Here is a 27,567-nt window from a genome sequence, read left to right as displayed (position 1 = left end):
GTAAACTATAAAATAGTCACTTTTGTTTACCTTATATTACATTTTAGACACTTATGTTTGAAATATTACGTATTAATCACTTACGTTATTATTTTGTTACGAAGTGATGACTCTACTGTTAAGCTTCATTACCTCTCTAACGACAGTCCTATGTGGCAGTCCAAATGAGTTTTAAATGTCAACTTGAATGCCCTACGTGACAATCCTAATTAAATTTATTTAATTAAAAACATATTTTTATCCCAATAATTGGATATTTAAGTTGACATTTAAAACCCACTTAGACGACCACATAGGACTGCCATTAGGGAGGTAATGAAGTTTAACGGTAAAGTAATAATTTCGTAATAAAATAATAATATAAATAACTAAAATATAATATTTCAAGCATAATTAATTAAAATATAATTCGAGTCGTGAATACCATATCTTTTTCCTCTTATAAATTAAGTCAATTGGCATCTAGAAAATCCATCCATTCCCCGCACAAAATTTCATTTTTAAAGGGGCAAAGGGTAAGGGAAGTTTCCCGCATTCGCGTTGGACTTATCAGTCACAATAGCATTAAAGGAATATTCAGTTTCGTAGCCTAAAGATAAAGAAATTTGTGAAATTATCAAATTATTTCCGATTTCCGATTTCTGATTTGGGAATTTCTTGTTTTTGATTTCTGATTGTGAATCAGAGATGGGTTTAGGCTTATCAGTCTTAATAGCTATGAAGGCAACGGCATGGATGTTATTATATCTCTTCTTCAGTAGATTTGGTTTCACAGTGTTGGCAATACCATTGTTGTATGCATCATTGATTTCATGGCTTGTTTCAATTGCTTCTCACCCTTCAATCGATCTTCCCATGCTTTTGGGCAAAAACCCAGATGGGACTTTCCCAATTTTGTCCACTATCATGTTCTCCCCATATCTGTATTTTGCTAGAGCTTTTTCAATGGCGAGAAGGTTCCTTACTGGTGAAGAACCTTACTCTCAAATATGTGAGGGTTTATATGTTGGTGGTTGGCCTGCTTCACCTCGTTTATTGCCGCCTGGTAACCCTGCCATTATTGATTGCACATCTGAATTCCCAAGAATAAAGGAGTTCAAGCGTCATTCATATTTATGTGTTCCTACTTGGGACACAAGGGCACCTCAGCCAGGCCAGATAGAATCAGCTGTGAAGTGGGCATGTCGAAAGAGAGCTCGAAATCAGCCTGTTTACGTCCATTGTGCTTATGGTATGTTCTGAAAACTGAATCGACACTGTTTATTCTCATTTATTGCTGCTCAATTTGCTTGCTTTAACATGGAGTTTCGTTTTCTTATTACTAGTAAGTGGACTATAATTATTGTTTTCTATTTTAAAAAAATGCATGTTCGTCTAGGTGAGTATGGTTCGATGTGGTTGCATACTAGTATTAAAGCTTAGGCTTTTACCTATGGTAACATTGATATTACTGGTAAGTGGAGTAGTATTATTATTTTTCATTACTAGCTTAAATATGGCTTCTTGATTTATGTTTCTTATGCTTGCATTGTATGCTCATCTAGGTGAGTATGGTTAAATGTAGTCGCATACTTGTATTAAAGCTTAAGCTTTTACCTATGATGACATTATTATTACTAGTAAGTAGTCTTATTATTATTTTTGATTGCTAGCTTAAATACTGATCTTGATTTATGTTTCAAGTGCTTGCTTTGTGTGTTCATGTTGGTGAGTATGGTTTGCAGTATCCAAACTGAAGAGGCTACTGGATCCTGGTTCAATTGGTTTGACTCGCTGGTCCAGTCTGGTTTTCTATTCACTGCTTTTATGATAGATTTAACCTGCTCAATCATCAATTCAGCTTCAGGAGGCCTACTACCACCAATTCATTTTGTTTAGTAAAATTTGTTGTTCACTTGGATGTATTTAATCCTGTTAAACTTCTTTTATTATGGTATTGTAACAGTTTAGCTAGTTAATACACTATTCCTCATATATGATGGGCTGATTGCATTAAACAAGTTTATATTCTTGGTTGAATGTGCCGAAAGCTGGAGGGCTTGAATGCATTTTAGGATAGAGTTCAACGACTTTTTTTGGCTCTACCTCTTAGTGTATATATTCAAGGACAAACATTTTCCATACAACAAATTAGGCTTAGCCGGAGGTAAAACAAGTTTATCTCAACCTTTCCAATTTGAATAGATGTGTAGAAATTAGTCCCGAGTCTTTAGTAGCTGAAACATGAAGGTATAATCCGATTATCATTTAAAAGTGATTCAATAGTGGGATTGTGAATTAGGTCATGTTAGAACTTTCTCCATAGCCACATATAAAAATTGATCCCAACCAGCAGCTGTCATCTTCTAATTCATTCCCTTTTTCCCTTTTTTCTTTTTCCCGCCGATATATAAATTGATTTCATTTTGAGGTGCCTCTACTATTTCCATTAACTCTATGATGCTTGGACTTGAGTGTCAGTGTTGGGTACAAGCATGTGTCCTGCACGGGTATGGTCTATTTTTTCCAAGTTTTTCCATGTATTTTGAAAGTCTTTGGAGAGCCATATCAAATACCTGTGTGTGAAAATGTGTAGGACATGAGTATTTCCAAAAGAAAGAAAAAGAAAAAAGGAAGGCATTGTGAATTTTCTTGCATTAGAGAAATAAATGCGCATCTTTAGTGAGGATTTTATTAATTTGAAATGCTCCAATGTTACTTGGTTTTAGTTAGTGTATCACATATGAGTATGCATCTGATAGAATATATTCATTTTTAAAAAAAGTTTTTTCATGTTCTTAGAGGATTCTTGGAGGGTCATATCTCTATACCGATGTCCATATTTGTGTCAGACATGGCTACTTCAAATAAACTGAATAGTCAGAGAAACATAGTTAAAATGTGCATGATATTTTGTAACTTATTAAGACTATTTGCAAGATTCGTGGGACTTGCACTTTTATTGTTTATATACTTGCATTTGCTTAAATGTATTTGGATTCTCAACTTTTAGTGCATTTAGTGTTTCTTTGAGTTAATTTCTACAAACTTAAAATGGGAAACTAAGCCACAATCAACCATGAATCTTAAGTATAGTTGTTGCAGGATACTTAAAGTATAGTTGTTGCAGGATACTTGAGATTTGAAATGCCTCATTGTTTATATGATCCACGTACTGATATTAGATATTCTTAACTTACTTTGCAAGTGAAAGTTCATACAGAAGTCAGAACGTATTTTAATTATTCGTCCTTCTTCTAGGCCATGGTCGAAGTGTTGCTGTGATGTGTGCATTACTAGTGGCTTTAGGCGTTGTGGAAAACTGGAAAGCCGCTGAAAAATACATACGAGAAAGGCGGCCTTGTATTAAAATGAACTCTCTCCACTACAAAGCTTTAGAAGAATGGTCTAGTTCTAGACTATCATCTCCTAAGAGAAATGAAGAACTGGATGTAAATTCAGTTAGTCAGTCAAACTCCTCTGGTAACACAAAGGCTTCAATGGTGGAAAACAAAATTGATTGATTTTTTTGAAAGTAGTCTTGGTCATTATTTCCTAATTTACATTGTCAATGGTTGTAGTTTGTACTCGTCCTTGTTATGTGCTGCTTAAAGCTCCCATGGATATGGTATGTAGTAATGATATGATATTCTTAAGTTATGTTATTTTGGCTTGGGTATGATTGTCACACACGAATATGTGCTCGACATGGATATATTCAATTTTTTCATGTGCTTTCATATATTTAGAGGATCATATCTCTATATTCATGTCCGAATACACGCCTGACATGAATATTTCAATAAAAATGAAAAGTTGGAGCTTAAAATAGGTTCAAAGCTTTATCCTTGTTTGACTTTTGAAGTCAGGTTCTCTGGTTCACTGTTTATTGATATGCGTTGGAAGTCTCTGTTTGATGTAATTCTTGGTTTCAGTTATATTGGCTCTTCATCAAACAAGATATTTGGTAATCCTCTTTAACCCCTTGTGTAATATTTGGTTGTTCAGACATGGGTGTGATTGTTAGAAACTGGTTTTATTTAGACATGAGTAAGGTTTAATTTTATTTTAGGTCTTCTATGTATTCAGAAGATTCTTAAAAGTTCATATGAGCATATAGGGGTTGAAGTTGAACACATGTACTTCTAGATAAAAAAGAAAATTTGTGTATTTACGTGATGCTTATGTTTGGTTTTAATGTCTTAATTTTATTTAAGCTATTGTATATTTTATAAAACTTGATAGGTTAATAATATTTTATATAGGTTTTGACATGTTCGTGTATTCATGTTATATTTTAATTGTTTTTTCTTATATTATATTCGTAATATTATTCAAATAAATCTTGATTTTGGGTCATGTATCATATATATTTTTAGAGATATTATGTACATGATGTTCATCTACTTAAAAGATTTCCATGAAGCTCGGATTTTCCATAATCCTTTCCATTGCAGTCTTGTAGGAATGTTGAAGACAAACACACATCCCTTTGCAATTCAAACAACAGTCCAACACCAGTCTCCCATCACACAACCCACCATTCAGCGGTTGGCAAAAAAGAAAAATCCAGAATCATGACCTCTTCCTAAAAACTGCAACCAAAGTTCCTTTGCTGCCTAACAGCCCCTCAATATATGCGAAGTACTGTCTCCAATATGGCCATAACCTTCTTTGATCAATCTCTTCTTGCGATTCTCATTTGACAAAATTCTCTTTCTCCATGCCTGCCATATTTGCCACCGGCAACAGGAGAAGACTTATGATCCCTTCCAAAATACAATCTAGAGGTCGACTTAAAACTCATTCTTCATCAAGTTTGGGGTTCTAAAAGTGCTTTTCACCGCAGAAGCAATGAAAAACATCTGACTTGTGAGGTCAAAAGTGCACTAAAAATTAACAAACCACTTTTTTAAAACCACACTATAGATCCATTACCTATGCGGCACCGAAGACTCTTGTTAAGCACCTCTATACCAGCCAACATACTTCTCCATGTATGCGAACAGTTTAGTGGTTTAATAGCCTCCAAAAAGTTCCCAGATGAAAGATACTTCGCATGAACAACCCTCGGCCATAGTGCATCCGCTTCGACCATTAATCTCTATCCTAATTTAGCTAATAGGATAAGATTCCAGTCCCTCATTGCACGAAATACCATTCCACCTGCATTGGTTGGTGAACATAAGATGAATTCAATTAGATTGTAAAGTCGAATCCCATACAAAACCCCCCACAAAGCTTATCGTCGAGAGTAGTGTCGTTTGTATAGTGTTCGCAGGAAGGGAAGCAAGCACTTATTTTGCCAGAACAACCCTCCCTTCCATTCTGCTCATTTTATTAATTCAGTAACAAAAGGATTTAAAAACCATTTACATAAATTAGTAATTAATATTTAAATATATAAAAATATCTAAAACAATACTTGACAAAAAAATCATCTCTTCAGAAATTATTTTATTAAATTAGAAAAGAACTACCATTCTTTTTTTTTTTAATCATTAATTATTTAAATCAAATATTATTTAACATATATTTTTATGTTGGTTAACTATATGGGATGCCATTGTTTGATTCTTTGTTCAAATAACACTTGGGATAGCAAGATAGGACAAGACTTTGGACAACATGTTTCGTTCTTTGTTCGAATAAGGGTGAGTTTGGATGGGCGGTGCGTTTACTTGCGTTTAGTGTAAAAACAGCGGTGGCGGTGAGATTAGATACTGTAATGATACTGTAGCGTGAGACAAAAAGTAAGCTAAACGCACCGCACCGCACCGCACCCAATCACCCATCCAAACCCACCCTAAGACTTGGAACAACAAGATAGCACTTAAAACAATGTGTTGGGAAAGTTAAATGTAGTGAGTTTGTTGACATTTTTTACTTGGATAATTTTGGTTCTAGCTTTTGCTTAGATTAACTTTATTGTTGATGGATGATTTATTTTTTTTTCTTGACTGAATGAGAGAAGAGATTGATTCAAAGAAAACTTTATCCTCATCCATATCTTTTAAATGTATTGGAAGTTGATGTATTTCAAGCCTTTTTAAAAGCTGCTAATGTAATGCTTCAATGTTCAATGATGTTAGAAAAGATGGTTTTGGGATTTTGTTTCCGTAAACCGAGCTCTTAAATATTTTTATATGGGTGAATTGAAATTTGGATAAGTAATTTAGTTGAAATTGTGTTTAATTAAGGTCAAGGGACTAAATTACAAAAGTCTAATCGCTATAGATTTTTAATTAGGAAATGAATTGAGGACTTAAATTGCAATTAACTCAAGGTTCAAAATAGAAAAATATACCATGTTTAAACATTAGGTAGTGGACGGCGTAAGCATATTATCATTAAACTAAGTATTATATATTAATTTAAGATTAATTACCTAATTACCTAAGTTAATTATATATATGTGTGTGAAATTTGGTGGGGAGAAAGAGAAACTCTTCTTCCCCAACCGAACCTAAGATAGAAACAAGAAGAAGAAGTCATTTTCGTAGCTCCAAGCTCTTTTAACTTCAAAATTCAAGTAAGTCCCTAATTAGTTTCTTGTAATTTTTATAGATTTAAGGTCATGGGAGCTTGATTTAGCTAGCTCATGTACCAATTTGTGAAACTTTTAAAATTTTGAAAGATGCCATTACTGAGAACTGAAAGCTTTAGGTGTTAAATTGAGAGATTTTAAGCTTAGATATGAAAAAGGACTAAATTCTAAAGCTTATTGATAATTTCAGATAATAAGGACTAAATTGAATTAAATTTAAAATTTCAAACTTCAAAATGTATAAAGAATAAAATTGACCAATTCAAAAACTACAAAGACTAAAAATGATCAAATTAAAGTATAAGGGCTAAATCCAAAATTTTATAAAGTACAGGATTTAATAACAAAATTTAACCTGTGTCAGATTCCTTAAAAGACATATGTGGATTATTTTTTCACACTAAAAGTAATGGTTAAATTTCAGTTCTAACCTCTCTACTTTTTTATAATTATATAAGTATGGTTAAATTTCAATTTCAATCTTTATATTTCGCTCAAATTTAATATTTAAATTCTATACTTTAATTTTGACATAATTTAGACATCTGTTCATTCTTTTCTTTTCTTTTCTCTTGACATGAGAAAATAATGAATTTCATTCTAATCCGTCTACTTTTTAAAATTATACAAGAATGGTTAAATTTTAATTTTGATCCATATATTTCGCTCAAATTAGTTAGTCTAAAAATTTTTTTCGATTAAAATGCTGAGGTGTTTTTTAAGAATTGTTAACACCATTAAATTCTCTATTAAATTTAAGTCCATTATAATATTATTTTTTCATTACATGGATACCAAATGATTTTTTTAAAATTTCAAAACGTCACACTAGCAAATTTAACATAAGGATTTTAACAGTATTAACAAATTGACCTAAATTTTAAATTTTTGAAAAAAAATAAGGGATTAAATTCCTAAAAATATAAATATAAAGATTAAATTATTAAAGATATGTGACTCAAATTATTGTTAAAATAAAATACAAGTAGCAAGATAGGGAGATCTATGAGGGTGAAGGCCTCGACATGGTACAGGCTGCACAACTGAATTTTGTATAGAAGTATACTACCTCTATTTGATGTTGATTAGAATAAGGTGTTTTAACCTTACTGCGTTACTTCTGTTTGGCTTTGATTAGAATATGGTTTTACAAACCTATAAATAGATTTAGTCGTCTCTCCTCTTGTATTTTTTGAATTCAACATAGTAAATTTTCTTCTCTTTTGCCCGTAGTTTTTTTTCTCGAAATGATTTCCACGTAAAATCTGCATGTTCTATTTTTTTTCTTTGTGATACATTGCCTGTAACATCCCAAAACCCAGCCTAGAAGTTTGGACCAAACCCTAGAGGTTACATTGACCACTGAAGCGATCTAAAAGCAATTTACAAAAAGAATTGTTTAAATCTCATTTCGAACACAATTTGCTAAAGTTGAACTAAGTCATTTAACAATTTACGTTTTAAAACGGTAATTATTGTATAGTTTCAAAATGCATCAAATTTGCCAAAAGTATTGCGAAATATCAGATTAAAAATTGTGTGAAAAATATATTGTATTCTAAAACGTGAGTGAACTTTGAAACAGTCAGAAACCCCACTAAAACCTGCACATGAAACTTCCGAATGTTGTTTAAAACCAAAATCGCGTAGTCTAACGAAAAGTTTAAACCTTAACCCATACCACAGTTTATAATCGCTTTACAATAATTCTTAAAACCAACCATATAAATCTTATGAAAATTTTAGCTAAACCGAATCAATCAACCTTTCTGAGACCTCTAGCTGTCGAGTCCAACTTCAAACACAAAATTTACCTGAAAGAGAGGAAACTAAGGGGTGAGCTATACGAGCTCAGCGTGAGTCTGAATTCACAAACAAAAACAACTGACAGAGTATCAAACGTATATTTGGTATGTACACACAGACAATGAATGAGCAACAAGTATCAGTACTCAATCTTACGGATAATTTCCATAAACATACAAACATATCATAATGGTGTAATTAACACGTCGGACTATTCACATTATTTCGCAATAAACCCAACCGTCAAACAGATAAACTTATAACTGAATGTGACATGAATGCAACAGATTAAAAACCTGCCCCAACCATCTAAACACCACTTCAACCACCTTGTACACCACGTATGAGCTATATCAAGCCCGTCCACCCTGCACACCACATAGGACTATGATAGGCCATCCACCTTACATACCACATATTGTGGAACTAAGCCACTCAAGTAACGATATGCATCAAAGCTAACATATGTATAGAATTATGCGATAAACAGCAGTACAAAAATATTGCAGTTGGACTGTCGAATTAGACTCCTTTCTCTTTGCAACCAAAAACCCCGATTTTATGCAAGTTTATGAATGCTCATCAGACACTACAGTCTCACAAATACGAAAACTCATATTCAGTCGGTCACTTTCAAAGTTTTCATGCAAATGCAAAATGCACACTACATGCAACCAATCATACAGAAACAGAAATGCACATACTCGATCAATCAGATTCAGAATCAATTATACCCGTATTCAATTACTAGGTAACATTTCAAATCCCATTAACACTTCATTTTAACATTTAATCAAACCGTTAACTCAATTCAATAGTTACAGATAAATGCATGAGTCCTAGCTAAAACAGAGTCCAAACACCATTACCAAAGGCTAACTGATGGCCGGAACACATAGAAACACAAAAAGAGTCAAAATACGACACGGAACAAAAATCTACGAAACAGGGCCACACGGTCTTGTGCCCCAGCCCTGTGGTAGTGCCTAGACCGTGTGGAGGTCTACACGCCCATGTGGGGGTTTACACACCCTTGTACAAGCTGCACACACCCGTGTGGAGGAGGTACACGCTCGTGTGACTGAGTTACATGGCCGTGCGAACAGCCTATGTAACTCACTGTCCAAAATTGTCAAAATAAGGTGCAGAGCAGACACAATCGTGTAGAAGTCTCACACGCCCATGTGGCTAAGGGGCACGACCGTGTGTCCAAAACAAACGCCCGTGTAAAATTCGACAAAATCCCATAATCGTAGCCACACGGCCGTGTGGCACCAAAAATTGCCCAAAAACCTTAATTCCCAATATCACACAGCTGTGTGAACCGCCTGTGTGCGGCACATGCTCGTCTGGCCACCTGTGTGTGGCACACGCCCGTGTGGCCACCCGTGTGCAGCACATGCCCGTTTGGCCACGAAACCACACCGAAACAGACCAAGAATCGTGAATTAGCATCCGTAACATAATCTCTAATTACTAAGGGTTTAGAAAAACACCTGATTAATATTCTTTGACACACCAACGATCGACCGAAAATGCCGCAATTCCACCAATTCTGAAAACTAGAAACCAACATGCTAATTTACAACTAATCCAAATCGATAGAGACGAATCAACTAAACGTTAACCTATAGCTCAAGAAAAACCATTAACCCACACTAAATCTTACCCGATTCAAAATCCAATCAGTTGGAAACACGAGGACAAACAACCCCTTGACCAACGAACAATAACAAAATATGCAGAAACAGAAGAAGCAAGAAGAAACAAAAGTTCAATGGTTTAAAAGAACAACCAAAAACGAAAATGACAAAGGAGGAGGAAAACAAAAAGAACATAAATTGCCAGGGAGGGAGAAGAGAACGTGAGAATGATTTTTGCCCTCTTTCAAAAAAATAAAATAAAAATAAGAATAAATAAATATTTTAAAACTTAAGAACAAACCTAAAAAATAAAATTACTTCCTCAAAATACACATGAGGATTTGAAGCCAGAACCCAAAAGTAAATTAACACACATCCAACCACCGAACTAACAAACCAATTCTAACATTAAAACACGAAAGCAAACTCAATTGATCAACTTGCTCACTAACCCTAACCACAATCCTTAAAACTTCTAACCCCAAATTCTGAGATGTTACATTACCATTATCAACATTCTATTATCACAAATTCTAAATATATAAAGAGTACAAGAATTTTGAGTGTACAAGCCCATTTTTCCCGAGCCCAATTAAACCAAAGAACAAATAAAACCAAAATAAATTAAAGTCCAGTCCAATCTACAAATCAGCAAACCCAACAAACCAAATACCCCAAGCCTAAGTACAAGCCCAACTACCCAAACCCTAATAGCCTAAAACATCAGCCCAAAGCATCAAATCAGAAAAAGAAGAAGAAGGAGAACAAGTCAAACCCTAGGTGCGCCGCACCTAGGGTCTTCTGGCCCTTGGCCTACCAGCCGCCACCACCGCGCGTCTGCCACCGCCACGGTCATGTCATCGCCCATCCACTTGCATCGACACCTGCAAAAAATCAAGGCAGAAGTGACAAGCACACAAAATAGATTAAAAAATTCATGTAAAAATGGCTATAAAAGCCGAGTATCATCTCTGTAATGCTCTCTTTTTTTTTTTGGACAAACATTAATAAAAAACAGAAAACAGAAAATCAATTTTAGAGGTGAAATTTCTTTTTTTTTTTCTTTTCTTGTTTGATTCCTTTTTATTTTGTTTTGTTTTTGTTTTCGCATACTAAATAACCAAAAAAAAATGAAGAAAAGCTCATCTGGAACGTCCCTCGGCTGCGTCGTCGGAGGTCGTCTCCCCGTCGTCGAAATCGACCTTAAGAGGTGGGGTGAGGGCTCATTTCTTTCTCTTTTTTTTGGTTGAGAAGGCTTGGCCTTCAGATCGTTGAAAACGAGGGCTAAAAATCCCATTTTACGCAACGCCGGCCACCGGCCACGGCGGCCCTACAGTGGTGGCGATGACCGGATCTGGAGAGGAAGGCCGAGAGAAAGAGAGACTAAAGGTCTCTCTTTTTTTTTTTGAGAAATGAAAGGGGGAAATGCTTTTTTTGGTTGTTTTTTTGGTATTTATATAAGGTGTAAAACGACGTCGTTTTGGACCTTACCATCAGTGGCCAAAACGACGTCGTTTGGACTCTTACCTGCGTGTCGACCCAGCCCGGTGAGCAGATCCGAGTGTTTTCTTCCTAATGGGATATTTGCTCGTACGGTCCTTCCGCTTTTGTGACGTGTCGCAATTTGGTCCTTTCTCTTTTTTTCTTTTATTTTAATTTGGCCGCATAATTTTATATCAGTTTCATTTTAGTCTCGCGCAGAGTTATGCGTTTTGGGGGGGGGCAGGATATTTACTATTTCAGTCCCCCCGTTTCATTCGTATAGTGTAATTTGGTCTTTTGCCTTATTTTATTTTCGATTTCTCCCTTGAGATTGTGTTTTATTTTCAATTTAGTCCTGTTATTGTTACTTTCATTATTATTATTATTATTATTATTATTATTATTATTATTATTATTATTATTATTATTATTATTATTAACATTGTTATTAGAATTATTATTAATGTTATTACTATTTTTCTTATTTTATTTTTTTCTTATTATTAATACTATTAATATTATTATTGCCATTATTATATACATATATTTTATTTATTTTTCTTATTTTTATGTTTTTTTCTTTTCATGTTTATTTACTTATGATTATTATTATATTAATTATTTTTGTATTTTTGTATTTTTGTTGTTGTTTATCTATCTAAATATATATATTTTAGGAAGTTATTATTGTTATCATTATCATTTTAAAAAAATATGATTCTTAGATTGTTTTATACCATATTAATTTAAATTTAGATCTTTAGTTTTAAATTCATTATGCATATTAGTAACGTAATTTATTTTCGTCTTTTACTTCCATCATGCTTTATTCGCTCAAAAAATTATATTTAATATGGTTTAAGTTTTGGGAATTATTTTCAATACTCGGTATTTGGGATCTTCGAGAGAATTGAGCCCTAATGTATTCGGTTCCAATTTTTTTCGTTAAATCAAAATAATCGAGAATATTTTAAATCAGAACATATAAATAAAGAGTTCATTCTCGGGAATTCAATACGTCGTGTCTTAATGCATTGGATATGACATGTTGTTTTCTCAAGATGAGGATTTTTAAAAAAAAATAATAAAAGGCAATATTCAATGTTTGGAATTTTGAGAAATTGGGCCCTAACGTATTGGGCTTCGATTTTTTTCATCTGACTTAAACAATTGAATATCCTTTTAAATTTTATTGCATGAGTTTTTTAAAGGACAATCTCATTTTTGAGAATGTGAAATGTCATGCCCTAACTCATTGGGTGTGACATTTTCTCTCTTCAAAATGAGGGGGTCTTAACTGGTAACTTGTTTTATATAAGTTTTTTTTATATACAAAAGATCGTATTTTAAATCTCTTCATAGTTTTCAATTTTCGACATTAAGACATTAATTAATTAACTAGGTACCAATTTTTGGGTGTTACGAGAGTGCTAATCCTTCCTCGTTCGTAACCGACTCCCGAACCCGTTTTTTTGAATTTCGTGGACCTAAATCATTGTTTTAATAAAATCAAATCGCTTATTAAAAACAACCACTTTTCGAGGTGACCCGATCACACCTCATCAAAAAAAGATTGGTGGCGACTCCCGTTTTCATTTTCGTTTTCAAAATCCAAGTCGACCCCGTTTTATCAAAAAATAGTGTCAACATTGAGAATGTTATAACCTTTAAATTTTTACTTATCGGCCTTTGAAAAATTGCATAATCCTTGGGACTTTTGGAATTTTTTTTATTTTTTAATAAGTTTTAAAAATAAATATTAATTTAAAGAAAATTAAAAATTAAATTTGAGTTATCTGCTTGATTAAGTAGGAAATATAATAAATAATTGATTGTAAAAGAAAATGAATTACACATGGGTGGCTGTGATAAAAATTAATAATAATGGTCGTTTTGTATTTTTAACATGCACTTCACATTTGAGTTATCTGCTTGATTAAGTAGGAAATATAATTTTTTAATTATTTAACATTTTAGAAATTGATTGGCATTCGATAAAAGAATCATTGGACCAAAACGTGTCTGAGTATAAAGCTAGAAATATTAAATATGGATACTCAACTGATCTTATGATTGACCGAACCAGCAATACACCAACAATGACGGCAACATTCAACTAGTAATAATGTGGCATTTGCTATTGATTATCCCATAATTTACTCTTTGATTTAAGATGTATCGCTTTTATAGATAAATAATGTGTCCATTAAACTGGATTAAATTTATTTATTAGTTAGATTGCTCATTTGATGTACTCAATTGATTCAAAGTAATCCAATAATGTTTTCTTTTAATACTTTCATTGGTATCAAGATGTGGTTAATAGCTTCGGGCTTAATTAGGGACTGGTAAGATGGGAAATTTTTATCTAGGTTCTTTAAAAAATTTAAATTAATAAAATGTAAAATTATACTTTGGCTCTCTCTAAATATGATAAAAATTTGATTTAATCATTTAAAATTTATAAATATATAAACTATTAAAATGGTGAAATTACATTTTTACTATCGCAAAAATTACAATTTAATTTCGGCTCTTAAACCGATTTTCTGGCTTCGCCCTTGTTTCATGTGACTTAAAAGGGTATTGCACATATTTTGGTTGATTGTAATATTTGTACATATTTTAACCAAAAAAAGTTAACAATTGCACCTGAATTTTAAAATATAAAGAGTGGAGAGACTAACTTCCATGAAATAAAAATATAAGGATTAAATTCTTAATTTTTAAAAAGTACAAAGACTTGTAGCACATTTTAATTAATTTTATGTAAAATTTGATATATTTATATATTTATATTATGTTTATGTTATTTTTTTGTGATATTATTTGTTTTAGTTATTCAATTCAATTTTTAATTTTATATCATGTTTCTTTTCATTCTACATTTAATTTGCGTTGATGTTTTTCTGCATATTTTCCATATTGGCCATGGCCTAAAATGGTAAAATTTTAATTTAAGTTTTATAATTTATAAAATTTTAAATTAATAATGGTAAAATTGTACTCTACTCTTAAAAATGATAAAATTTGATTTAACCCTTTGAAAATTATAAATATATAGGCTATTAAAATAATTCAATTGCATTTTACTATCATAAAATATACAATTTAATTTCGACTCCCAAAAATTTTCAGGCTCTACCACTATTCACATGTATTATATTTGTGTTTGTGTTTAAATGATTTTTATGTTATATTCGTATTGTATTATATTTTATATAATTTTTCACAACAATTCAATTATTTCAAAAAGTAATTTTTCTGTTTGTGTTATGTCTTAAATTATCTCATATATTTCATAATTTGTTATGTTGATTCGATTTATATAAAAAAACCATTCATATTATTATTATTATTATTATTATTATTATTGTAAGATCCAATTTATGCCCAGGTCCAAAACTACAACCCAAATTACAAACCCATGACCCAGGGCCCAATAGGCCCAAAACCTTAACTTGTTTCAGTAAAAAATTTGAAACCCTAACCCTAATGTGCCGTTCACTTTGCTGCCCACGTGCCTCCACAGCGTGCCCACCACTCGAGGACTGACCACCTTACACCGAAATGGCAAAGACTCCTCTCGTTGACTTCATCTTACCTGCAAAAAGGACAGAAACAGAAGCAAGAAAAAAGGCAAAAATAGCAGGAGAAGACTGTAGCATAGATTAACAGTAACCGTGGCTATAAAAACCACGAAAAAAAACAATGTAAAGGGGGGCTTCATCACTGTAATCGGGAGTCCCGATTTTTTATAAAAAAAAGAAAGAAAACATTAAGAAAAAAAGAAATAAAAAGCAGAAAAAAAAAACAAGGTGATTTCCTGTTTTTGATTTCAATCTTTCCTCTTTCTTTTTCTTTTTCTTTTTTTATTTATTTTGTTTTATTTCCCTTTCAACAAGAAGATAAAAAAAAGGGGTTACCTTTGCCTTCGGATCCGCTTGAAAGAGGCTAAGAGCCTAAAATGGCGCGTCTCCGACCACCATTAGCGGTGGAGCTGCGATGGCGGCTAAAAAGGGTTTTAAAACCCTAACAGAGAAAATGAAATGGGAGGCCCTTTTTTCTTTTCTATCTGCAGTTGCAAAGTTTTTTTTAAATTATTAATTTAAATAGAATTTTCTAAACGGCACCGTTTCACTGGGGGGTTTTAGCGCCAAAACGGCACCGTTTTGCGCGACCCGACTTGTTACCAGGAGGATCCGCGTGTTTTTCACTTGAAGGGATATTTTCGAAATTGGTCCTTCCGAATTTTTAATGTTTTCATTTTGGTCCCTATTTCGTTTTATTCTTTTTTTAATCTGCCCAATGATTTTGTTTCTTGCTTCACTTTAATCTCTGTTAAAGTTGTGCATTTTAAAATCGAGAATAATCTCACTTTCAGTCCCCTATCCTTTTATGCGCATTCCACTTAAATCCTTATTCACGTTTTATTATTTATTTTATTAGGCTTTTTACCTTTAATTTCGCTTGAACCCCGATCTAGTCCTTTTTTTTAGATTTCTGCTATTGTTATCGTCATGTCGATTAACTTGATATCTTTTTGGTTTAATCTTAATATTATATTTTGCATTATTGTGGCTACTACTATTATTTCTATTGTTTATTAACATCGTTTGATGGCATGATTCTTGTTTGTATTATCATATTTTCATATTATCAATCTTATTTCTGGGGTTATCATTATTGATATTATTATCACCCTTTTATTTATTAATATTGTTATAGCATTATTTTAGTATTAATATTATTAGTATTATTATATTTCTATTCTATTTATTTATCTAAGTTTAAATGACTTTTAACCTTGTATTATTATTATTATTATTATTATTATTATTATTATTATTATCATATACCTATACGTATACATCTTTGATATATATATACTTACTTATTTTTATATACTTTATATGTACATACATATTTTTCATATATTTTATAATTCATATATATACATATATACATATCCATGTATATATATTTTTATACTTTATAATTTTAATACACATATATATACATACTTTATATTTTTTATAATTTTGTTAATTTATTATTATTATTTATTTATGTTTTATTATTCTTTGAAGAGGATGTTTTAATTTTATTTGCTTATACTTGTTATTTTGCATGTTATTAATTTGTCTATTTTATTCATTCTTACCATTGTTGCTTGTATTATTTTTTATGCTATCATATTCAATATTATCTTGTACGCATATTAACCTCGAGTTTCATTTCTACCATTTCGAGTTAGATTAATTCGATGAATCATGATTTTTGAACAAGCAAAATTTCGTGTTTAGATTTGAGAAAGTCGTACCCTAACTTACTGGGTTTCGATTTTCGCAATAAATCTAAATACACGAATCTTTTCAAATTCAAGTTTTTAAACGATCTCGGGAATTAAGAAAAGATCGTGTCCTAACTTACTGGGCATAATCCCTTTTCTAAACCCGAGATAATTAAATGTCTTTTTAAATAAGTAAATTTTTTTGGCATGTATTCTCGTATCGGGAATTCGATACGTTATGTCCTAACGCATTGGATATGACATGTCGTTTTCTCGAGATGAGGATTTTTCTAAATAAGGCAATATTTAGCGTTTGGAAATTCGAGGAAACGTGCCCTAATGTGCTGGGTTTCGATTTTTCTCGTTCAACCAAATAGCCAAATATCCTTTCAAAATTTCAAAATAAGGCAATGTTTCGCGTTCGGAAATTCGAGGAACATGCCCTAATGTGTTGGGTTTGGATTTCTCGTTTAACCAAATAGCCAAATATCCTCTTGAATTTTAATCCATGTCATCCGAGTTTTAAGGATCGTATTTTAAATTTCTTCAAAGTTTTCAATTTTTGACATTAAGACATTAACTAATCAACTAGGTACCAATTTTGGGCGTTACGAGGGTGCTAATCCTTCCTCGTACGTAACCGACTCCCGAACCCGTTTTTTCTGAATTTCATGGACCAAACCCGTTGTTTTAATAAAATTAAATCTTTTATTAAAAGCAATCACTTTTCAAGGTGACCCGATCACACCTCATCAAAAAAGATCGGTGGCGACTCCCGTTTTCATTTTTATTTTTCAAAACCCAAGTCGACCCCGTTTTCATCCAAAAAATGGTGTCAACAATTATTATTCGTACACATCATTGATATCTGTAATACCCTATTTTGGCCCAGGTAAAAGGCCCGAATTATAGACAGGCCAATAAGAGCCCAAACCAATATAAAACAAAGGCCCAAATACAGTGGCCCAAAATAGATTCAAGAAACTCTAGGGTTTCAGGGGTGAACTCGCGCCGCAACCAAACCCCACATGAGCCGCACGCCTTCACCTGCACAACAAGGAAAGAAATCAAACAGATATGGAAAAAAGAATCAAAAAATTACGAATCAAATCGCTAAAACAGATTTACTTAGTGTTTTACTTCGGCTATAAAAAAGCCATGAATATACTGTAAAAAGGGATCGAAAAATCAATAAAAAAAGGGGCATTTCCACAGCAAACCGAGAGTTGAATACGGAAAGCAAATCAATCGAAAAGGTTGATATTTGCAATAGTTATTTTTATTTGTTATATTTATTTTTTATTTATATAAGCGAATAATATAAGATAAAAAAGGGAGGGAAAGAAACTACCTTCGTTCGAGTCAGAGCCGCCGTGGTCGGTTGAGGGAACCACCCCCGAGGATTGGTGGCCAGAAACCGAAGGGTTTCGGGATCACTTCGCGTTTTTTTTGTTGGTTTTTTGAAAAGTTTGAACCCAGATCTGGGCTTGGAAGGATCGAGAGGGCCAACTAGGAAATTTCCTCATTTTTCGGCCACCGCATACTACAGCAGCCGCGATGGCCGATGGCCGGACCTAGGCCGGACGTCTGGGAAGGGGGAGAGCTGTTTTTGAAGGTTTTTTTGAATTTTTTTTAAAAAACTGAAAGGAAATGAAAATTTTTAACCAAATCTTGGCTTAAATAGCCTTCCCAAAACGGCACCGTTTAAGGCCCGGGTTGATCCGAATCCGACCCGACCCAGCCTTAGGATCCGCGTGTTTTATACGGAGGGGCAAATTGCGCTTTTGGCCCCTCCACCTTTTAATGTTTTTGCAATTGAGTGTTTTATTATTTTCTAAATTTATCCCTTTATTTATTTTCAATTTCGATTTCGTCCTGATGGAATGACGCCGTTTAGAGGAGAAGGAAAAATTGCCCTTCCAGCCCTTTTGAATTAGTAGCGTGTTCAATAAGGTCCTCCGATCTTCAATTATTTGCGAAATTGCCCCAGATTCTTGTTTTACAATTCGATTTAGTTTTTTTTTTCATTAATTAATAAGGTAATTATTATTTTCATATGTAATTATTTTCTTTTCTTTTTTATATATGTATACTTATGTATATATTTATTTCCATATATACGCCTATTTTTAATATAATGTAATTATTATTTAACTTATTTTATATATTTTTCTATAAATGTGTATGTGTATATATTTATGTATATATATATTTTTAACGAATGTTTTTTTCATTTATATATACTTATATATTTTCTTTATTTTCATAAACACATTATATATTTTGTTATAAATTCTATAGCCCAAAATTTTATATGTAAATCCATGTGTATGTCTTTTATTCTTTATAATTTAATGTATATATTATGTACCTTTTATTCTTTCTTTATTTTATTTAGTTCCTTCATTTGTTTATTAATTTGTGTTTTCATTTACATTATTTTGCTCATTTATTTAATACTTTACATGTCATTTTTTATGTGTATTAGCTTCATTTATTTATTTATATACATTATTTCTATGCCATTGATTATTATTGTTGTATTTATTATTGTGGCATATATATATTATAACATCACGTCATCTTTTTACTCGAATTTGAAAATAGAGTTTTTCAAAATAGAGATAATACTCGTTGTCAAAACCATTTTTTTGTTTTGGAAAAAAATAAAAATTAGATGTCGATTAAAATTGGAAAAATTGGGAGTCGCCACCAATCTTTTATTTAAGGTGTGATTGGGTCACCTAAAAACGACTTTGGTCTACGAATTTTAGAAAAACGGGTCCGGGAGTTGGTTACGTATGAGGAAGGATTAGCACCCTCATTACGCCCAAAAATTGGTACCTAGTTAATTAATTAATGTCTTAATGTCGAAAATTTGAAAAATATAATCCTTAGCAAAAACTTAAAAAACGTTACGTATTAAGACCCTTATCATTTCAGAGAAAGAAAATGCCACACCCAATGCGTTAGGGCACGACATTCTAATTTCCTCAAAAATGAATTAGGCCAAAATACTCGTATAATAAAAATTTAAAAGAATATCCATTTATTCAAGATTTAAGAAATCGCATGCCCAATACGTTAGGACACAATTCCTCCAAAATCCCAAACTCGAATATTTCCTTTATTATTTTTAGAAAAATCTTCATTTCGAGAAATCAATGCGTCACATCCAATACGTTAGGACACAACGTGTTGAATTCCCAATAATGAGTTCTTATTTTTTTTATTAAAGAGAAATGCTCGATTGTTAGATTTAACGAAGAAAATCGGAACCCAATACGTTAAGGCTCAATTTCCTTGAAAATCCTAAATACAAGCATTCTCTCAATTTTGAAAAGTTTAAAATCGAGTAAAAAAATGATGTAATGCTACATTAAATATACAATACAATAATAAATATTACAAGTGGCATAGAAATAATATAAATAAATGAATAATTAAAATCAATATACATAATAAAAATAATCACATACAAAATGTCAAATAATTGATCAAAATAAAAAAACAATTCTTTTAACATATAAACGAAAACATGAATTAATAATCGAATGAAGAAAATAAACAAAATATAAAGAATAAAAGGCACATAATATATGCATTGAAATTAAAAGTCATACACCTAATTTACATATGAAATCTTGGGCTATGAAACTTATACACACAAGATGCATTTATGAAAATAAAGGAAAAAATATAAATTATAAAGTATAAAAAACATACATTTGCATTTTAAAAAAATAAATATATTCATATATATATAAATAAATAAAATTGGTTAAAAATATTTATATGTATACATACATATATATACTAAAATAAATATATACATATAGATTATAAAAAATAATTACATATAAAAAAATAAAAAATAATTACATTATTAAAATTAATTAATTTTAAGATAAAAAAAACTAAATTGAACTGCCAATAAAAAATCTGGGGCAAATCCGTAAATAAATAAAGCCCAAAGGATTAGATTAATCGCGCGAATTATATAGAGGGGCTGGAAGATAAATTTTCCCTTCTCCTCTAAAACGGCATCGTTCTATAGGGACTAAATTGAAATTAAAAAATAAATTAAAGGCGAATTTAAAAAAAAACTTGATTATAAAAATATTAAAAGGAGGAGGGCCTAAAAGCGCAATTTACCCCTCCGTATAAAAACGCGTGGATATTAAGGTGGATCGGGTCGGATCCGGGTCGGGTACTCAAAACGACACCGTTTTAGGCGTCTGGGGACTCTCCAAAACGGTGCCGTTTTGGTACCTTATAAAAACTCCCAAACTCACCAAAAAAATCATTTTAAGCCCTTTTAAAAAAAAACCAAAAAGCTTTTCCCAAAAACTCTCCTCCCCCATTCGTCCGGCCAGGGGTCTGGTCATCGGCCGGTCACCAGCCGCCGATCTCCGGCGTCGGCACCGCCATCTGCGGTGGCCGGAAAAGGGGAAAAAAATCCCTTCTTGGCCCTTCTAACCCTTTAAACCCCAAATCTGGGTTCAAATCTTTTGAAATATGGCCGGAAAAGCCCCAAACTTTGAGAAACTCTTCGGCTTCCGACCGTCTATCCTCGGAGACGGTTACCTCAACCGCTTGTAGCGTTTCAGAAGCGAATCATGGTGAGTCTCTTTACCTTTTATCTCATTTTATATCAGTATATAATAAAACAATAAAAAAAGAAAATAAATAGTAAAACGAAAATGTATATCAACCTTTAATTCCGATTTACTCTCTGTTTGTTGTGAAAATACTTGTTTCTTTATTGATTTCAGATTCGGGGATCACGTTTACAGTATTGCAATGGGTATTTTATAACCGAATGAAATAGAGAAATAATAAAAGAAATCTGCTTGATTTGATTTGATTTGATTTTCTTTCCTTTCTTGTGTTTGCAGGTGAAGATTGCGAAGATCCCGTTCGCATGGAGGATGTGGTTGCGGCACTAGTAGTATGAGGCGGCCATAGAGATCCTTAGAAACCCTAGGGTTCCTGACTATTTTGGGCCACTAATTTGGGCCTTTATAGTTTAATCGGGTCTGGGTTTTGTTGTAATTGGACAGTTTCATTTGGGCCCGTTTATTATTTGAACCCGGGGCAAAAATCGGGTATTACACTTGTATTTAAGATTTTCAAGAAAATTGAGCTCTAACGTATTGGGTTCTAATTTTCTTCGTAAAATCTAACAATCGAGGATTGCTCTTTAATCAAACAAAATAAAACTTGTCATCGGGAATTCAATAGGTTGTGTCCTAATGTATTGGATGTGACACGTTGATTTCTCGAGACATATTTTTAAAAAAAAATAAAGGAAATATTGAATGTTTGGGATTTTAGGAAATTGTGCCGTAACGTATTGGGCTGCGATTTCTTCATAAATTTTACAAAATTAGATATTTTCTTAAATTTTATTACACGAGTTTTTTTGGACTAACTCATTTTGAAGAGAACAAAATGTCGTGCCCTAATGCATTGGGTGTGATATTTTTCTTTTTTTTTTTCAAAATGAAAAAGTCTTAATAAATAATTTAACTTAATTAAGGATCGCATTTTTAAAACTCTCGACTTTAAGACGTTAATTAATCAATTTGGTACCAATTTTTGGGCGTTACGAGGGTGCTAATTCTTCCTCGTACGTAATTGACTCCCAAATCTGTTTTTCTAAAACTCGTAGACCAAAACTATTTTTTAGGTGATCCAATCACACCGCAATAAAAGATTGGTGGCGACTCCCAATTTTTGTTTTTTTAAAGTCAACAACTAATTTTTGTTTTTTTTTTCCAAAATAAAAATGATTTTGACAATATCAATGATTTATTTTCCGTACACACCATTGACACCAATAATTTATTTTGTGTAAATTTTGAATTATATATAATATATATTTTTATGACACCCACATGTTTTAGTTATTTCATATATTTTATTACATCTTAAATCATTTCATATTTTAAATAATTTATTATAGTATTTTAATTTTAATTTCATTGACTTCAAAAGTTCAAATTTAATATATTTTTTATGTTGATTCAATTTATATAAAAAATCATTTATATGGTGTTCACGTTATTATTATTATTACTATTATTATTTTCCGTACACATAATGTTTATATATTATTTTTACGACAACCACATGTTTTAATTATTTTATATATTTTTATCGCATCTTAAATATTCCACATCTTAGGTCTTGTTTGGTAATTGGTTGATAGTTGATTGTTGATTGTTGATTGTGATGACTAGTTTGATCAACTGATTTTACTAACTGATTTGACCAAATGATTCTAATATTTAAAATTATTTGGTAAAACTTATCGATAGTTGAAATCGATATGTGTAAAATGATAAATAAAGACATTACACATTTTATTATTAAGTATTTATTTTATAATACTTTAGATTTTATTAGGTGAAATTATTGAAATAAAACACTATTACCAATGAATTAAAACATTCATTATCGAAATTAATTAGTGAATATTTTAAAATTTTAAATAAACAAATTTCTTAAGTTCTTTATTTGTAAATATTAACCTTATGAAAATTGATAAATATTATTAGTGTATCAATATAATTGTACATAGTGACAAACAAAGTAATTTTTTAGCAAACATGATCAAATATGTCCTTCCATATATCTCCTTTCCAATCAGTTGTAAAAAAAGTTATCCATTTTAGCGTTTTTTATTTTGGAGGTTTTAGCTTAATAAGCTATTGAAAATATTCATTCACCAAATATTACAATGAGAGGATTTGACTATCCAATTCTCCATTTATGCCCAAATCAACTTAAAAAGATCCAAAATTATGTTTACCAAACACCCCATAATTTATTATACTATTTTAATTTTAATTTCATTGAAATTTCATCACTATATTAAATATATTAATAATAAATAGGGTAAACTATAAAAGTAGTCACTTTTGTTTGTATTATATTACATTTTAGTCACTTATGTTTTAAATATTACGTATTAATCACTTACGTTATTGTTTTATTACGAAGTGGTTACTCTATTGTTAAGCTTCATTACCTCTCTAACAGCGGTCCTACGTGACAGTCCAAATAGATTTTAAATGCCAACTTGGATGTCCTACGTGACAGTCCACATTAAATTTATTTAATTAAAAACCTATTTTTATTCCAGCAACTAAATATCTAAGTTGGCATTTAAAACCCACTTGGACGGCCACGTAGGACTGCAGTTTAACGGTAAAGTGACCATTTCGTAATAAAATGATAACGTAAATGACTAAAATGTAACATTTCAAATATAATTAATTAAAATGTAATCCGAGTCAAATAAAAATGACTATTTTTATAGTTTACCCATAACTTTTTCCTCTTATAAATTAAGGCAATTGGCAGCTAGAAAATCCATCCATTCCCCGCACAAAATTTCATTTTTAAAGCTGCAAAGGGTAAGGGAAGTTTCCTGCATTCGCGTTGGACTTATCAGTCACAATAGCATTAAAGGAATATTCAGTTTCGTAGCCTAAAGATAAAGAAATTTGTGAAATTATCAAATTATTTCCGATTTCCGATTTCTGATTTGGGAATTTCTCGTTTTTGATTTCTGATTGTGAATCAGAGATGGGTTTAGGCTTATCAGTCTTAATAGCTATGAAGGCAACGGCATGGATGTTATTATATCTCTTCTTCAGTAGATTTGGGTTCACAGTGTTGGCAATACCATTGTTGTATGCATCATTGATTTCATGGCTTGTTTCAATTGCTTCTCACCCTTCAATCGATCTTCCCATGCTTTTGGGCAAAAACCCAGATGGGACTTTCCCAATTTTGTCCACTATCATGTTCTCCCCATATCTGTATTTTAATAGAGCTTTTTCAATGGCGAGAAGGTTCCTTACTGGTGACGAACCTTACTCTCAAATATGTGAGGGTTTATATGTTGGTGGTTGGCCTGCTTCACCTCGTTTATTGCCGCCTGGTAACCCTGCCATTATTGATTGCACATCTGAATTCCCAAGAATAAAGGAGTTCAAGGGTCATTCATATTTATGTGTTCCTACTTGGGACACAAGGGCACCTCAGCCAGGCCAGATAGAATCAGCTGTGAAGTGGGCATGTCGAAAGAGAGCTCGAAATCAGCCTGTTTACGTCCATTGTGCTTATGGTATGTTCTGAAAACTGAATCGACGCTGTTTATTCTCATTTATTGCTGCTCAATTTGCTTGCTTTAAAATGGAGTTTTGTTTTCTTATTACTAGTAAGTGGACTATAATTATTGTTTTCTATTTAAAAAAAATGCATGTTCGTCTAGGTGTGTATGGTTCGATGTGGTTGCATACTAGTATTAAAGCTTAGGCTTTTACCTATGGTAACATTGCTATTACTAGTAAGTGGAGTAGTATTATTATTTTTTATTACTAGTTTAAATATGGCTTCTTGATTTATGTTTCATATGCTTGCATTGTATGCTCATCTAGGTGAGTATGGTTAAATGTAGTCGCATACTTATATTAAAGCTTAAACTTTTACCTATGATGACATTATTATTACTAGTAAGTAAAGTCTTATTATTGTTTTTGATTGCTAGCTTAAATACCGATCTTGATTTATGTTTCAAGTGCTTGCTTTGTGTGTTCATGTTGGTGAGTATGGTTTGCAGTATCCAAACTGAAGAGGCTACTGGATCCTGGTTCAATTGGTTTGACTGGCTGGTCCTGTCTGGTTTTCTATTCACTGCATTTATGATAGATTTAACCTGCTCAATCATCAATTCAGCTTCAGGAGGCCTACTACCACCAATTCATTTTTTTAGTAAAATTTATTGTTCACTTGGATGTATTTAATCCTGTTAAACTTCTTTTATTATGGTATTGTACCAGTTTAGCTAGTTAATACACTATTACTCATATATGATGGGCTGATTGCATTAAACAAGTTTATATTCTTGGTTGAATGTGCTGAAAGCTGGAGGGCTTGAAAATGCATTTTAGGATAGAGTTCAACGACTTTTTTTGGCTCTACCTCTTATTGTATATATTCATGGACAAACATTTTCCATACATCAAATTAAGCTTAGCTGGAGGTAAAACAAGTTTATCTCAACCTTTCCAATTTGAATAGATGTGTAGAGATTAGTCCTGAGTCTTTAGTAGCTGAAACGTGAAGGTATAACCTGATTATCATTTAAAAGTGATTCAATAGTGGGATTGTGAATTAGGTCATGTTAGAACTTTCTCCATAGCCACTTGTCAAAATTGATCCCAACCAGCAGCTGTCGTCTTCTAATTCATTCCCTTTTTCCCTTTTTTCTTTTTCCCGCTGATATATAAATTGATTTCATTTTGAGGTGCCTCTACTATTTCCATTAACTCTAGGATGCTTGGACTTGAGTGTGAGTGTCGGGTACAAGCATGTGTCCCGCACGGGTATGGTCTATTTTTTTCCAAGTTTTTCCATGTATTTTGAAAGTCTTTGGAGAGCAATATCAAAGACCTGTGTGTGAAAATGTGTAGGACATGAGTATTTCCAAAAGAAAGAAAAAGAAAAAAGGAAGGCATTGTGAATTTTCTTGCATTAGAGAAATAAATGCGCATCTTTAGTGAGGATTTTATTAATTTGAAATGCTCCAATGTTACTTGGTTTTAGTTAGTGTATCACATATGAGTATGCATCTGATAGAATATATTCATTTTTAAAAAAAGTTTTTTCATGTTCTTAGAGGATTCTTGGAGGGTCATATCTCTATACCGATGTCCATATTTGTGTCAGACATGGCTACTTCAAATAAACTGAAGAGTCAGAGAAACATAGTTGAAATGTGCATGATATTTTGTAACTTATTAAGTAAGACTATTTGCAAGATTCGTGGGACTTGCACTTTTATTGTTTATATACTTGCATTTGCTTAAATGTATTTGGATTCTCAACTTTTAGTGCATTTAGTGTTTCTTTGAGTTAATTTCTACAAACTTAAAATGGGAAACTAAGCCACAATCAACCATGAATCTTAAGTATAGTTGTTGCAGGATACTTAAGTATAGTTGTTGCAGGATATTTGAGATTTGAAATGCCTCGTTGTTTATATGATTCACGTACTGATATTAGATATTCTTAACTTACTTTGCAAGTGAAAGTTCATACAGAAGTCAGAACGTATTTTAATTATTCGTCCTTCTTCTAGGCCATGGTCGAAGTGTTGCTGTGATGTGTGCATTACTAGTGGCTTTAGGCGTTGTGGAAAACTGGAAAGCCGCTGAAAAATACATACGAGAGAGGCGGCCTTGTATTAAAATGAACTCTCTCCACTACAAAGCTTTAGAAGAATGGTCTAGTTCTAGACTATCTTCTCCTAAGAGAAATGAAGAACTGGATGTAAATTCAGTTAGTCAGTCAAACTCCTCTGGTAACACAAAGGCTTCAATGGTGGAAAACAAAATTGATTGATATTTTTGAAAGTAGTCTTGGTCATTATTTCCTAATTGACATTGTCAATGGTTGTAGTTTGTGCTCGTCCTTGTTATGTGCTGCTTAAAGCTCCCATGGATATCGTATATAGTAATGGTATGATATTCTTAAGCTATGTAATTTTGGCTTGGGTATGATTGTCACACACGAATATGTGCTCGACATGGATATATTCAATTTTTTCACGTGCTTTCATATATTTAGTGGATCATATCTCTATATCCATGTCCGAATACACGCCTGACATGAATATTTCAATAAAAATGAAAAGTTGGAGCTTAAAATAGTTTCAAAGCTCCATCCTTGTTTGACTTTTGAAGTCAGGTTCTCTGGTTCACTGTTTATTGATATGCTTTGGAAGTCTCTGTTTGATGTAA

General features: G+C 32.1%; 1 protein-coding gene and 1 long non-coding RNA gene across 7 annotated transcripts; one reads left to right on the top strand and one right to left on the bottom strand.

Moving 5' to 3' along the window:
* The first annotated feature begins 466 nt into the window (after window positions 1-466).
* Window positions 467-27,567, top strand: LOC105773128 (uncharacterized). Of its 6 annotated transcripts, XR_008196823.1 has the most exons (3): window positions 24,138-24,890; window positions 25,386-25,537; window positions 26,907-27,567. XR_008196823.1 is itself a non-coding variant. In XM_052632474.1 (2 exons), the coding sequence occupies exons 1-2, from the start codon at window positions 688-690 to the stop codon at window positions 1,808-1,810; spliced, it is 630 nt and encodes a 209-aa protein (XP_052488434.1). In that variant the 5' UTR covers window positions 467-687; the 3' UTR covers window positions 1,811-2,019. The 6 variants fall into 6 exon arrangements, 5 of the variants coding, with proteins under 5 accessions (XP_052488434.1, XP_052488435.1, XP_012450257.1 ...); XM_052632474.1 differs by lacking the exons at window positions 24,138-24,890; window positions 25,386-25,537; window positions 26,907-27,567 and adding exons at window positions 467-1,231; window positions 1,725-2,019; XM_052632475.1 differs by lacking the exons at window positions 24,138-24,890; window positions 25,386-25,537; window positions 26,907-27,567 and adding exons at window positions 467-1,231; window positions 1,684-2,019.
* On the bottom strand, window positions 14,781-15,523 carry LOC128041868 (uncharacterized). Its single transcript, XR_008196824.1, has 2 exons — window positions 15,384-15,523; window positions 14,781-15,061 (listed from the first exon to the last, which is right to left on the bottom strand). It is a non-coding gene; the product is annotated as an uncharacterized LOC128041868 (long non-coding RNA).

This window comes from Gossypium raimondii, chromosome 6 (assembly GCF_025698545.1).
Source record: "Gossypium raimondii isolate GPD5lz chromosome 6, ASM2569854v1, whole genome shotgun sequence".
NCBI classification, from domain to species: Eukaryota; Viridiplantae; Streptophyta; class Magnoliopsida; order Malvales; family Malvaceae; genus Gossypium; species Gossypium raimondii.
The sequence above is the reverse complement of the archived record's forward strand: the minus strand, read 5'-3'. Positions and strand labels throughout refer to the sequence as shown.

Coding starts and splice junctions, on each gene's coding strand:
- LOC105773128 (XM_052632473.1), top strand. CDS start 688: ATGGGTTTAGGCTTATCAGTCTTAATAGCTATGAAGGCAACGGCATGG. Junction 1,232..26,906: donor TTACGTCCATTGTGCTTATG/GTATGTTCTGAA, acceptor TCCTTCTTCTAG/GCCATGGTCGAAGTGTTGCT.